General features: G+C 33.0%; 1 protein-coding gene and 2 long non-coding RNA genes across 3 annotated transcripts in view; 1 reads left to right on the forward strand and 2 right to left on the reverse strand.

Moving 5' to 3' along the window:
- Window positions 1-5417, reverse strand: part of LOC107038718 (BTB/POZ domain-containing protein 7) — a gene marked incomplete at its 5' end in the record, with an annotated part of 40275 nt that extends 34858 nt beyond the window's left edge. Inside the window, one exon of the mRNA XM_015257973.1 lies at window positions 5287-5417. Within this exon, the coding sequence (XP_015113459.1) occupies window positions 5287-5417 (131 nt within the window). The remainder of the gene's footprint in view (window positions 1-5286) is intronic.
- A 4969-nt stretch (window positions 5418-10386) lies between these two features.
- LOC107038751 overlaps window positions 10387-14367 on the reverse strand; it is a 7828-nt gene continuing 3847 nt past the window's right edge. Inside the window, exons 2-3 of the long non-coding RNA XR_001460916.2 lie at window positions 12851-12909; window positions 10387-11109 (exon numbers count right to left, since the gene is read on the reverse strand). This is a non-coding gene — a long non-coding RNA (uncharacterized LOC107038751). The remainder of the gene's footprint in view (window positions 11110-12850; window positions 12910-14367) is intronic.
- Window positions 10683-13259, forward strand: LOC107038749. Its single transcript, XR_001460914.2, has 2 exons — window positions 10683-10897; window positions 13003-13259. It is a non-coding gene; the product is annotated as an uncharacterized LOC107038749 (long non-coding RNA).

Consider the following 14367-nt stretch of genomic DNA (forward strand, 5'->3'; position numbering starts at 1 on the left):
GGGGGGGGGGGGGGGGGGGTGAGGGAGGAAAAGAAAGGGAATTCATCTTGTGATGAATTCTTTGCTAGACGTGTGAAACCGCGTGTGATTGTTAGAGGAGTTGTGAGGGTTTTAGAGTTTTTGAATTTTCACTTGGGAGTGGGTTTCTTTCAGACGGTGGAGGCTTTATCATGGGCTTGAGATGGCCTGTTCATTTTCAAAATGCACTGGAGTTTTTTTCGATTCATTCAAAGGAGAGCATGCGGAGAAGCCTATTTTTAGACGACAATTCATTTTGTTGAGTGTGGGAAAATCAATAATGTGTCGTTCTAGTATTGTTTTGTGAATATCTTCGGAGTGAGCAGATTTATGGAAGAGAAAATCGTGTATGTCGGAATTTTCTCTCATTTTTTGGAAAAGAAAATCCTGTGATGAATCCTCATAAACTTTTGGATTTCCAAATATTTTTAGAACGAACAAATCATTTTATTGAGGATAAAATTTTATTGAGTATGAATTCCTTCGGAGTAAAGAGGTTTAGAAATGAATGGGAAGACTTTCTGTTTCAAATTCTAAAAGCTACAAAAATGTTCTCTTGATAAAGTCTCGTAAACCTATTCACAGGATATTCACGTATGAAAAAATTCAATAGAAAATCTAGCGAATTCGCTAGAAAATTCTATTGGAATTCTATAGGAATTCTACGGGGTTTCTATAGGATTTCTATTGGAATTCTATTGAAAAATTCTATTTTCTTTGCGCTGAGTCTATTGGATATTCAATAAGAAAAAGTCAATAGATTTCGAATTTCTGTTTAAATTTTTCTGTTGAGATTTTTTTCTATAAAAATGCTTGGGCACCAAGTTTTTTCAACTAGGATTCTACAATGCAAAATAAAACAAAATCCTGCGGAAAAAACTTAGAAAATTTGGCGCCCAATAATTCTAATAGAAAAAATTTAAGAGAAAAATTCAAACAGAAATTCGAAATCTATTGACTTTTTCTTATTGAATATCCAATAGAATCCGAGTAAAAAATAGAATTTTTCAATAGAATTCCAATAGAAATCCTATAGAAACCCCATAGAGTTCCTATAGAATTTCAGTAAAATTTTCTAGTAAATTCGCTAGGTTTTCTATTGCGTTTTTTCATGCCTGTTTCCACGTTATTCACAGGATATTTCGAAAATAAACTAGCGGTTTGGATTGGTAATCCACTTTTGATTAATTATCGAATAATCTGGTTCATTAATTATGCAGGGAGAAATCATCTACCGATATTTTTGGCGGAGAAGTTACTTCGATACAAATAAATTCAGTTTTGCAATAATTGTGTAATTAATGAAGACTAATGACTTATATTCAACTCGTATTGTTCTGCGAATATTTTTGGAGTGCAGAGGTTTACGAAAATTGTTTGCTAGACGTATGAAACTGTGTGTGATTTTTGAAGAACTTGAGGTTTTCATAGTTTTCGAATTTATTACACATTCGGTAATAGCTTTCTTTAAATAAGTGAAGGTTTTATCCTGGTTTTGGTCTATTCTGTTTCTTATGAAAATGCGCTGGGAATTTCCTTCGATTTTTCGAAATAATAAGTCCCTGTGATGAATTCTCATAAATCTCTTCGATTTCCAGATATTTTTGGAACGAACAATTCATTTTTTTTTTAATGTGAAAAATTCAATTGTCATTCTAGTATTGTTTTGTGAATTTCTTTGGGATGAAGAGGTCTAGAGGAATGAATGCAAAGAACTTTTATGTTGGAAACCGGAGGAGATTTGGTGGGGGAAATGGAAAAAGGGTATGAACAGAAACGGGTGGAGAGAAAAAATAATTGAGGAATTGAGGAAAGGGCCCACAAGAAAATGTGTGACAGGATGGCAGGAATTGAGAGAGCGCTGAGGAAGGCAGAAGAGCGGACTAGAGGATTTGATGAGGGAAGGAAAAAACCAGAGTGAAAAGAAACTATGTGTTTAGATATATATATGGAAAGATAATTTAGAATTTAAAATAACGCTTTTTTTCTGTGATGAAAGGGGAGAGGGAAAGGCTAGTGACAGTGTGACACAAAGAAAAACTTACCATTTGTAATCACCAAAGGATAAATAAACAATTGAATTGAATTGAATGTATGTTGAAAACCTCATCATTCCCAGGATATTTCGAAAGTAAACTAGAGGTTTGGGTTGATATGATACCTTTGATTAATTATCGAATTATCTGTCTCATTAACTATGTTAGGAGAAATCATGTAAAGATATTTTTGGTAGAGAATTTGCTCGGATATAAATAAATCTTCTGATATTTCATCCTAACGTAATTCACTTTTGCCATAATTGCATAACTAACGAAGGCTTACGAGTTATATTCAACTCGTATTGTTTTGCGAATATTTCGGAGTGGCGATGTTTATGGAAATTGTTCTCCAGACATGTGAAGTGGGTTTCGTTCAATAGGTTGTTTATCATGGCCCGTTCTCTTCGTTTCGAAAATACTTTGGGAATTCTCTTAGATTCTCCACTCGGGTAAATAGGCAGAATTCATAGGGGATATTCTCGGGAAGTAATTATGAAAGGAATGCGAAGACAGAATTGGGACAGGAAGAATCGATGGAAATTCAGTGGAAATACGTGGAGATATCGGAAAATTTCTGCTGAGGCTTCGTGACGTTTGCGAAAATCACATGCTTCATTGTTCTTTTTCCTTTCGTAAGGAAATGCATCAACTTTGCATGTTGTGTAATGAATTCTTGATAAGTTTGTTCGGTATCTTGAGTCTTTCAGAACTCGTTTGGTTCGACTAAACCGTTGTATCAGTGTGGGATTTTGCTTTTAAATATTCATCATTTTTGTGCCAGGGTGACGACTCATACTAGCATCATTGCAATAAAAATTTGATAATAGAGCAAAATATACGAAATTCGTGGAGCAGGAAATCGATATCATATTAGTCATGTAAATCCAATTTGCCAAAAGTGTTGGTAATGGAGGAGTAGATTGACGTAGCTTTAAATATAACGACCGTCTTAATAATTCAAATATCCATAAATAAAAAATTCAGTGTAACGTTTTTTTAATAAATGATGATGATAGCATGCATTAAAGACATTACGATAATTCTATATTATATTATATTCTATACTATACTATTTTATAATACATATAGTACTCTATTATATATTGTATATTATACATAGTATATATAATATAATATAGAATGTAATATAGTATTATCGTAATATCTTTAATGTATATTATCATCATTTATAAAAAATCTAACAAGACAATACGCCGAATAGATTTGTTCAGTTTCGTGATACTAGATTAGTACGCGCGCTTTGCGCGCGTCTATCGTATACATGAACAATTTTGGAGCGAAATATGAAAAGGGATCTAATAAAATTATTCATAGAAAACATCTGTACATGATTTTTGCTAACATAGTTGATAGAATCAATTTTATAATTAATTAAAGGGATATACATCAAATTTAACCCCCCCTTTATTTTGGAAATAAAGAAGTTGACGAGAATTTTTTTTATAATCCTTAAAATTTTCTACAAAAAGTCTCATGATAAATCTTCCTGAACTTCTTTCCTCTAAAGTTGTTGACAAAACATCACTAGAATAACATAACTTTTTTTTTTTTAACAAAAATGAATCAATAGGCAATTTGCATGATTTTTTTTCATTTTTTAATCTCAAGTTTCGACCTTAAATGATTAATTTTCCTTTTATAAACATTAGAAATATTGCTCGTTAATTAATAACTGATTGCAGAAAGTTGAAGATTTCAAACACTTTGAAATCGCTAATGAGGTCACAAAAGCAGTCGAACGCTGGACCAATCAAAAAATGGCTCGAGCCAACCTAACTCACTCTTCACGTGCGCCTTATCCAATGGATGGCGGTAACTCCCCTCTTTCTCACATTAGACCAACGGAGCGCTACTCAGCATTACTTATGCCACTTTGTGACGTCTTGACCGAAATAATAAGTTTCAAAAACACCTGATTTTCGATCAATTATTTTCTAATGATTAAAATAATCATCAATTAAATATTCAAATACCGCATTATTTTCTGAATCAATAATTGAGTTCGAAAGGTTGACGATTATTTGAATAATCGAAAATCCTTTTTATGAAATTAAATTTAATTGTCAATTCTATATTGTCAATTATTTAATTCATAGTCAATTACAAATTTAAATCGTCAATTACTTTATGATTTTTCACATTTCAAAGAAGATAAGGAAACCTTAATTATTGTAAGGTGCAAGCTTAACATTAATAATCTAATCATTGATACTGATCCCTGTTTCGTACGAAAAGTCTGATCATAAATTTCCTAAACCCCTTCACTCCAAAGATATTCACGAGACAATTCGCAACTAATTTTCAAATCTCCATCCCTCCACCATTGATTTCCCTGGGCCTGTTTCCTAGAAAATCATCTAAGCCACGATAAATTTCCTTGCACCAATGCTGAATTGTGTCATTGGTGAGTTATACCAAAATAACATTCTTGTAGCCCTGGAAATCGTCAACAAAAATCGATTTCTCATCAATTCCCCTAAACCTCTTCAGTCCAAAGATATTCTCAAAATAATACTAGATGAACATTAGAATAAATCTTTGATGAATAAATCGTTGATTTCTCGACGCTCGAAACCATTAATTTTTTTGATGCCATCTTAAAGAATGAATTCTTGAATGGATTCTTTTTATTTCATCAAAATTTTGTACAAAAAATCTGATCATAAATTCCCCTAAACCCCTTCACTGCAAAGATATTCACGAAAAAATTCCCAATATTCTCAATTCTCAATATTAGTTCTCAAATGAGAAGACTTACGACATCATTTATCCAATGAAAAATTTTATACGACTGTATTTCTATAATTGAGCTTTATTAGATTCTATGGGAGTAATGAATAAAAAAAGTCTCATCATAAATTCCCCTAAACCCGTCCCCTCCAAAGCTATCACACAAAGCTATTGCACGAAAAAATCCCCAATATTCTCAATTCTCAATATTAGTTCTCAAATGAGAAGACTTACGACATCATTTATCCAATGAAAAATTTTATACGACTGTATTTCTATAATTGAGCTTTATAGATTCTATGATAGTAATGAATAAAAAAAAGTCTCATCATAAATTCCCCTAAACCCCTCCACTCCAAAGCTATCACACAAAGCTATTGCACGAAAAAATCCCCAATATTCAAACTTTCTCCACCCCTTCACAGCTCCCTCCCCTGGGTCTGTCTCCCAAAAAATCATCTAAAGCACAATAAATTACCTTGCACCAATGCTGAACTGATCAACATTGCCGGAAGACGATAGCCTTGCTGCTTGAATCGGATCGCCACCGATAGCAGCAAGGTTCGATGAGGCAGATGCTCCCATTCTCTGTGTCATACGTGAATCATTATCAATCCTCCTCGTGACCGATGCTGCCCAGCAACCGTTCTCCAGTGTTTCACCACTCTCTTCGCCACGGGGCAATGCACACGGTATCAACAATCGGAATACGTTCATCGCTCACCCAGACACCAGCCTGAAAAAGCCCAACAATTCATCAAACCCCATTGAATCCCCTCACCCCAAGACAATTCCCTAATTACATATTCCTGAAATCCTGTGCATGCTGCAGTGATTCTCGTACGATAAGTAGGTCATGGTCGACTTAGCAGATTAAGGGGTCAGTGCAATTGGAGAATCATTATCGCTTGATAAAAAAGTAATACAGAGAGAAGCAAAAATTCATCGTGAACAGCAGAGAAAGTGCAAAATTCACGTATTTTTCCAATCAAAGTAAAAACAAATTCAACTGTTACACGAAGAAACGAAGGATTATGTAAATTTCATTGAGGAAATATCTACCACTGACACTAATCAATCATCAGCAATCGATTTGCCATAATTACCTGGGTCTCTACTGCACATATTTTGTTGTATCCGAATTTATTATCTCCAGATGATATTCACGAGTTAATGTCACATACAAACAATCCCTGAACAACACACAGTCGGCCATGTTTATATTCGAATGCATCGGTGGCCCAAATAAATCCGCAAGAGTGCATTATAAATACAATTATCCTCCAATTATCATTTATGCTGGATCAACTCAGCAGATTTTTTGCTATTCAACTTTCACAAATCGTTGCAGTTACCCTGGTGCAAACACATTGCTTATTTTTATTTTATTTACAAGGATGTTGCCTGGAATGGGGATAATTCTGGTTTAGGTACTGGTGAGAACACTTTGGGATATTATTTATCTAGGGTAAATGCAGTAATCGCGAGTGCCACTGGCCACTTTATTACACTCGACTGATTGCACTCATGTTGTGAGGATTATAGGTGTGTTTCGTGATTTACCCCCGATCTTTCGGAGCTGCATATTGAAAATAGAGCGCACATAGCCCTCTACAGTACAGTCTGACTGGTAGCTAACCTAAAATCACCATATCAAGCTGAGGAAAGTGTAGGTGGTTGTGTTCATGTGAGGGGAGCAATGCTCCCAACAGTGGAGAGGTAAATGCCCATTTTGGGGATATCGAGAGGGATGTTGGGGGCTCCAGGGTGCTGTGTCTGGATTCAAATATGAGATTTTCCATGGCAAATGATCAATGGCTGAACTTCACCCTGTTGGAAATTGATCGCGATTTTTTCTACGAGTGGGAGACTGGAAAAACTATCTCGCAATTTTTTTCTGATTCTTTTAACAGCTCATTTCGGACATATGATTTTTTGCTTGTTGTTTCGTTTGTTTTCAATAACTCGTTTTATCCATTCGGTTTTGATGTATGACACGACAAAATTTTTGATTTTCTAACATCTGTAAGAATATTTTGAGTAATTTTTTTTAGCCCCTAGGTGTTCATAATACCGAATTTTCAAAAAAACAGTTGAAAAACTTGAATTTTCAAAATTATATTACGTTTTATTTTTCTTGTATTTTTTTCAGTAACTCTTGTAAACAAAAGAAATATTTTGAGCAATCATATAAGTTGGGTTTCGTTCAGATCTATTTTATTTTCAATTTTTCCTTCTCGAAATTCTACGAATTTGATGGAAATACCCCAAAATGGCGTTGATTGACTTTGATTATAAACAGTATGAAATGAATTTGAATGTATACTTATATGTTACATATTTTTTTGATACATAATCGAATTCGTTTTGGGGTGTTTTGACCAAATTCGCGGAATTTCGAGAAGAAAAAATTAAAAATACAATAGATAAATTTTTAGACAATTAAGTAATTGAGGGGCTAAAGTAATTCCAAAAATATGAAATTTCGTCAGATTATAGATTCTAATGAGGACTAGCTCTGTGCGAAATTTCAGTCCGATCGATCTAATAGTTTTTTAGAAAAAGTGATTCCTTTTTAACTCGTTTTCCGCAAATATCTTCAAAACTAGTGAATCGATTTCGATTTTTTTTTTCAAAACATTCGTTTCGATCACTTCTGTCTAAATCAATCAAAACATATATACCAGTTCATACAAAGTTTTCGAGATATTCCCGTTTTTTCAGAAAAAAACTTTTTAAACACTCTAGCGTGTACAAAAATCGAGATATCAACTTGAAATTTGGACAGAAAATATGTATACCCGCTCATACGAAATATTCGAAACATTGGAATTTTGAGAGCACCCATGAAGGTGGCAATAACCATCAGAAAATTTTGCTGCTAGTTAGTGTTGTGAAGCTATAAACTTTTGTAATATTTCAGACCATTCGGAATCGTTTTCGCCATCAATGTATTGATGACGAAAAAAAAAGACATCACTCACTGACATGCTCACTGTGACTGGCGCGTTGTCATATGCCCGTTGTTCCCTGCTTGTTTCATTTCGGATTTGACGTGAATTGCTCTGTATGAAGAAAAATTGACCTTCTTAACAATCCGAATGAAAATTATTGGGAAATATTATTTCTCAAACCTTCAACTTTCCCATTTAATTTCATTTTCTCGTTATTATGTTCATTTTCTATAAGAAAAACGGCATTGAAGAACAACTTTTTCAAAAGCCATGTGCGTGATGAAGAATTAAGGATGTATTACACCCTTTTTCTGGTAAATTGTTGATTGGATTGACGTGAAAAAATATACCGTTTTGGCCTTTTATCATTACTTAATGGCTCACGAAATTTCATGATCGTGCAATCATTTTTCTGCATCTTTTCTAAAACTTTTCGGAAATTCACAAAATTTTAGAAAAAATGCAGGAAAATGATTTCACTACCATGAAACTTCGTGAGTCAGTCAATAATGATAAAACGCAAAAATGGTATATTATTTCGCGTTAATCCAATCAATAATTTGCCAGAAAACTGAAAAATGAAAAAAAAGTGTAGTACATCCTTAAGACATTTCCAAATCGTTGATGTCTCCTGACGAATGGTCCGATTATGATGAATCAGATCTCATTTTACAGAGAAATATCTTCAGAAAATCATTGAATTTCACTTTGCCAATTTGATGATAGTTAAAAGCGGTCCATTTTATCTTCCTCTCCTATAACTCAGGAGCAAAGTGGTTAACCGGGTCAAGACAATTTTGACTTTTGGTCAGTTTTTGATGAATATCTCGAAATCTAAGAGAGATAGCAAAATTTGTCTCATGACCTTTTTTATAACCCTCAATTGGCTCTACAAAAAATGTCGTGACAAAAATTTTTTCATCTCTTTTAGGTTCCCAGATATTCGTCAAAAACTGGCCTATAGTCAAAATCGACTTGACCCGTTTTACCGCTTCGCTACTGAGTTAGAAACTGGGTGAGTGAAATTTGCAGACTTATTTTCCATCCTCGAGAGGTTTTTTTAATTATTTCGTTTGATGAGAAGTATTAATTATTTGAAAAAGTCCATTTTGCCCAATTCTACTCCCTTGAATGAAGAACAACTTCTTAATGAGCTCATTTGGGAGGATTTAATTAGAGCGGCTTTACCACACACTAAGGATTTATTCAATTGCAATCCTTGGTACTGATGAAGGATTATTTTACCTAGAGTATTACGATTATTTATTATTAGTGGTGATAGTGGACTGTTCAATAAGAGATATTTAATATCTGTGAACCTAATGATGCGATCTAGATAAATTTTGAAGCTTTATATTTAACGTTTATATTTGTTTCAACGTTTATTCAGTAATGCAATACATATTTATGCTCAAGATACCTTGTTTTTTATCAGTAATAACTAATATAAATTATCATTTTTTGCAAAAATTCAGTTTAAATTTTAGTTAATTTAGTTTAAAAAATTAATTCAAATTCTTTCCTCTAGAAAGTAAGAAATTTCAGGAGGATTAATACTCATTGGAGGAGTTCATCGAGGGTCGTGTGCAACAGAGTCGTTCTCTAGAGCAACATGATTGTCTCAATTGAAACCTAATCAGGCTAGCCTGGGAACGACCCGATTGCAGAAAGATAATTTTGAAAAAATGAACGTTTCTCTCAAGTGAATGAATATTTGGCAAAAATATTTTTTTTTTCTCAATGAAGCCCTCGATAAGAGGAAGAACTGATGATTCAATTACTGAAAATTAATATTGGAGAGTGGGGTGAAATGAAACAGTCAAAAAAACCACGGTCTGACGCAATTCAAGCAAAAAAAATTTCTTTTATTAAGGCCCGAGTGGATTATCTTTTGAATGTTATCTCGATTGTTTTTCACAATTTCCATCCGATTTTACATCACACAGGAGTCCCTAAAAATTATGATTATACAATCAAAAAAAGTAGAAACAAATTGAACAATTTCAAAGAGCATTTTTAATAAAGATTAAGAAATAAGTTTGATAGGAAGAAAATAGTGAATGGATAATTTATCATGGTAACTAACAATCTGACAGCTATTGACTACTGTGACAAATGATAATTTAACAGCCATTAGACACATCAAATTATTAATTTGCGATTTCCTCCATATTGAGTTTATCTCCCAATATTATTCACAAATGCTCATTGAAGCTGTTCACCTTTTTTCAGCGTTTATTTGATTGTACAATCACAATTTTTGGAGACTCCAGGGCTATGTAAAACAGAATAGCAATTGGAGATCATTTCAGATTATAAAAATAGAAAAACAACAATCAAGATCACGTTCGAAAAATAATCCACCCGGGCCTTAAATATTTTTTTTATTCTTGGGAGTACCGGTGAGAGTCATAATTTTCCATTCTACTGAATGGAAAATTATTATTTTCATCAGTACTCCCAAGAATAAAAAAAAATTGATACAAAAAAATGAGTAAAAAAAATTTTTTTGCTTGAATCGCGTCAAACAGTTATTTTTTTTGACTGGTTCATTTTGCCCCGCTGTTTCATTTTGCCCCACTGTCTCCTTGGTGGCACAGAATTGTTCATTAAAATTTTCAATATATTTTTTCAAGATTCAATATTTATTACACATAGAATTTGATACACGTAGAATTACAGCCGCTTTGCGGATGCGCCGTGGGTGCATTCTGTATATATATAACATGATTCCCTATTTTTGGAATGAACGCTACGTAACTCAGTCCAGATGTAGAAGATTTTTCCAATTTTTTGTTATTCATGAATAAGTTCGTGTAATATTCCTTGTGCATTTTTCAATTGTGAGTGGAGGCTTTTGGGGGCTGTACTAGGCCATGTTTTGAATGGAGTTGTACAGTTGACCTCCGAGTTATTGGACCGAGCGAGTTCATCTTCCGGATGTAGAGTACTCCGCTGTCCTGTACTCGCTCAAGACCCCCGCATCGAATTTTCTCTGCAAATTTTCTTGATAATTGGTGAGGCAAAATGTTCGCGATACAAAATGCTGTGAGACATGGACTCGTTGTGAGTCGGCAAGCCGGACAGTGCAGGACATTGCTTGTGGCACCTCCAAAAAACAGAGTTCCGTTATACGTAAGTTTTTGAGCATTTTTTTCTGCATAATTTTCGTTTCTTATGTAATGGGGGTATTTAGGCGGAAATTACCATTTGCGCTGCGGAAGGGTTTCCTCGTCTTTTATGAGTTGACGCAGAATTTTTGGAAATATTTTGCTTTATCAGAGCTGAGGTACCAGAGAATATTCATGTGTGGGCTTTGAGTGCTTCCGAAAAATCAACGACATTGTCTGCAACAAGAAAAAAACAAAGAATTTTCTTTTTTTTTCTATTCATTTTTATTCTGTGAAAAACTGGGATGGATGATGATTTGTTCTGGATTTTTCCTTTAAAATCGTTATTGGAGTGTTATTCAGTTGCGAAGCGATAAAACGATTTAAGGATATCCAAGTATTTTTTACAGTTTTGTACAGACCACAATATCGAGTCAACAATTTTCAATTATCAAATTTGTCAATTAAATTACGTGCGAAAAAATTGAAACAAATCAGGAATATTCAGCGTCATTCAAATTACATTTTGCACAAAATTACTATTTTTTCAACATTCGTTGTTTATAAATAAATAATTGAAATTGTTTATACTTTCGGAAAACTTGTTTTTTTTTAGCGTGAAGATCGATTTCTGGTAGAATTGTAGATATGAATAAATTTGTTATGATTCCGAACAATTAATTTTTATGGTAGAAGTAGGGGGTTACGCCCCCTGCTCGCTCCGCTCGCCAACCCGCATATGACCCTCATGACCCTTATTTGGACGCTTACTCTGACCCTTAATTTTGGAGTTTTCATTTCCACTACCAAATTCTCATCACCAGAAATGGATTTAGATTTTTATAATATAAAGAGAAATTGATTGTTTATAAATTATTTATAGAAAATTCTCGTAATTATCCAAAATTGTACTTTTCCAGTTATTTCATCAATCTTCCTCCAAAACTAAACTTTCTATTTTTTTTTCTAATTTTTTAAATGTTTTCTAACGGTTCAAATATTGATCTTTTTCACCTCAACATTCATTTGTAAGAGATTACAACTGTCAGGGAGAATTTTCAGTATTACAGAAATTCTAAAATTCGCAAACGTTTCCACTTTTTTAATGGAAAATTTTGCAGCAAAAATAAGAAAATTGTTAAGGCATATAAGTTGATAAGGTATATATCGACTTTTGAGTAATGTTTGCCAATACAAAAAAGCTCTCATGATGAATTTCGAAAAGCCTCGGAATTCCGGAGATGTTTGCGCATTGGAATTTGGAAAAAAATTTCATGCAAAATATTTTGAAAACATCTCCAAGTTAGAAGACTTACTGGGAACTCCCAAAAAATCTTTCTGGTATGAAATTGTGAATAACGGGATAAACGTTTTGTTATTTTTGCATAAACAATTTTAAATCTGCAATCAAGATTTTTCCCATCAACATTGATTTTGTGGAAGTCGCTATCAAATTTTAGTGAAACTTTGAGTAAAGCGTCAGTTGGAGAAATTTTTAATGTTTCAATGTACATGGAAAATTTAGTGAAAAATGAAATATTAAAATAAATAAAATATTAGAAGAATTTCCGACCAACATTGATCAAGGTTTAAATACAGTAATCGAAATAAAAAAAAAAGTAAAATAATGGATAATCTAAATTTCCAATTGATAATGAATTAAATATTCAAAAATATGGAACTATAAATTTTCTATTTAGTAGATAATACTAAATTTCTTATAAGGGATTTCCTATTATCCAAATAATCGTCAATCTTCCTAACTCAATTTTTGATTAATGAATAATTCACAATTTGAATATTTAAATTGATGATTCCTTCCATAATTAAAATTTAAAAGTGACATTAAATAATTGACGACTTAATAATTTAACAGTGATTATAATTAATGGCTATTAATTATAACATAATTATAATTAATGGCTAATGTATGGCTATCCCTGGTATCAGGATCGATATCATAGAACTCTGCTCTTACCATTTGTTCCATCGATTGCCCTCAGCCCTCCGGCGCATTTGGCAAACAATACCCGTGGACTGAAAAACAAAATAGAAATATACACGATTAATCCTTCGGTAAATTATTACGACATACAAAATTGTAAAAACCAAAATTTTCTTAATTTACAGGAAAGAGTTGCATTCGGGATTTGCATTGCGATTGGCGTACTCTTCACCCCAGCATGGATTGCATGTCATTTCAAAGTATATACTGGTAAAGAGCCACAAGGGAAATGAATTACCACGATAACTCTAGCACCACTCTAATCTAGATAATTTCTAAAAAAGCTATTAATTCAAGTGCTGCTGTGATTAAAACAAACGTCTACGATATAATTTATTCAACACAGATGTAGAACGAGGGAATTAAATCTCTTATATATATTCTCAGTGAATTGTTATTTTGCCATTACACTTCACAAACTCTTAACAACCCAAACGAGATAATGCAGTTGCACTTGGTCTTCAATTTTTGATTAAGAGGTAACGGTACACTGAGAAGACAAGAGTTTTTTTAGAAGTACGTCTTTACTTGTGTCGAGAAATTCATGGGTCGATGTCTCGATGTTTTTTTTCATCTTTCGTCATCTGAAATTGTCAACTGAGTCCTGCATCATGCAGAAGGTTTGAAAAATTATGAATGAATAATAAAAAAAAGTAGAAAAAATTCTTAATTTTTTCAAAGAGCATTTCTAATTTATATTCAGAATAAGTTGAATAACAAGAAATTGAAAAATATATCTGATTTATGGTGACAAATGGCGGCCTGTCACCCAATATCATAATGACCCTGAAGTTTGCAGACAAAAATCTTCAACAGAGCATATCTGATGAACAAATTGAGCAATGAGAAAATTTCAAATTTCAATTTGTCGGGTGTGACGAAATCTAATCGTGATGGTGGCTGAATATGTAAATAAATAAATTAGGGGTTGATTTCATAAAAATTCAACTATGGAAAACCATTGACACAGCACATCTGACTCCGGAATTATTTTATTGGAAAAAAAACAGTCACGATTTTCATTCTACGAAATTTCGACGTGATTTTTGTCCTTTTTTTCTGGTCCTATCGGTTAACGTTAAATCCGCTGTAGAACACTAAATCTTTGGCAAGCTTCATTATTCATCCAAATGATCCGATCGAAAAAAGAAAAATCATCACGTTCGAAGAAATTATAAATCTTCTCATGATGTTTCTTGTTTTTTGTAATAAATGTTTCATTGATGATATATGCAATGTTTTCCACGAGGGAAAACATCAACAGAGGATATCTACGAGGAAGATACGTAGATTGGGACAAAAAACCAATGAAACGTTGGATTACAATAAAAACTCAACGTGAAATTTCTTTTTTCGATTTCTCTTCGATATTTCTATCGAAAAGTATGGAATTACGAAAATAAATACGATCAACATCGGATATCTTTTACAAAAATGACTATATTCTTAAAAAATCGACATTTATACATGTTATTCTTGAAAACTCTCCC

This window comes from Diachasma alloeum, unplaced genomic scaffold (genome assembly GCF_001412515.2).
Source record: "Diachasma alloeum isolate Michigan unplaced genomic scaffold, Dall2.0 Dall_scaffold_00288, whole genome shotgun sequence".
In the NCBI taxonomy this organism is placed as follows: domain Eukaryota; kingdom Metazoa; phylum Arthropoda; class Insecta; order Hymenoptera; family Braconidae; genus Diachasma; species Diachasma alloeum.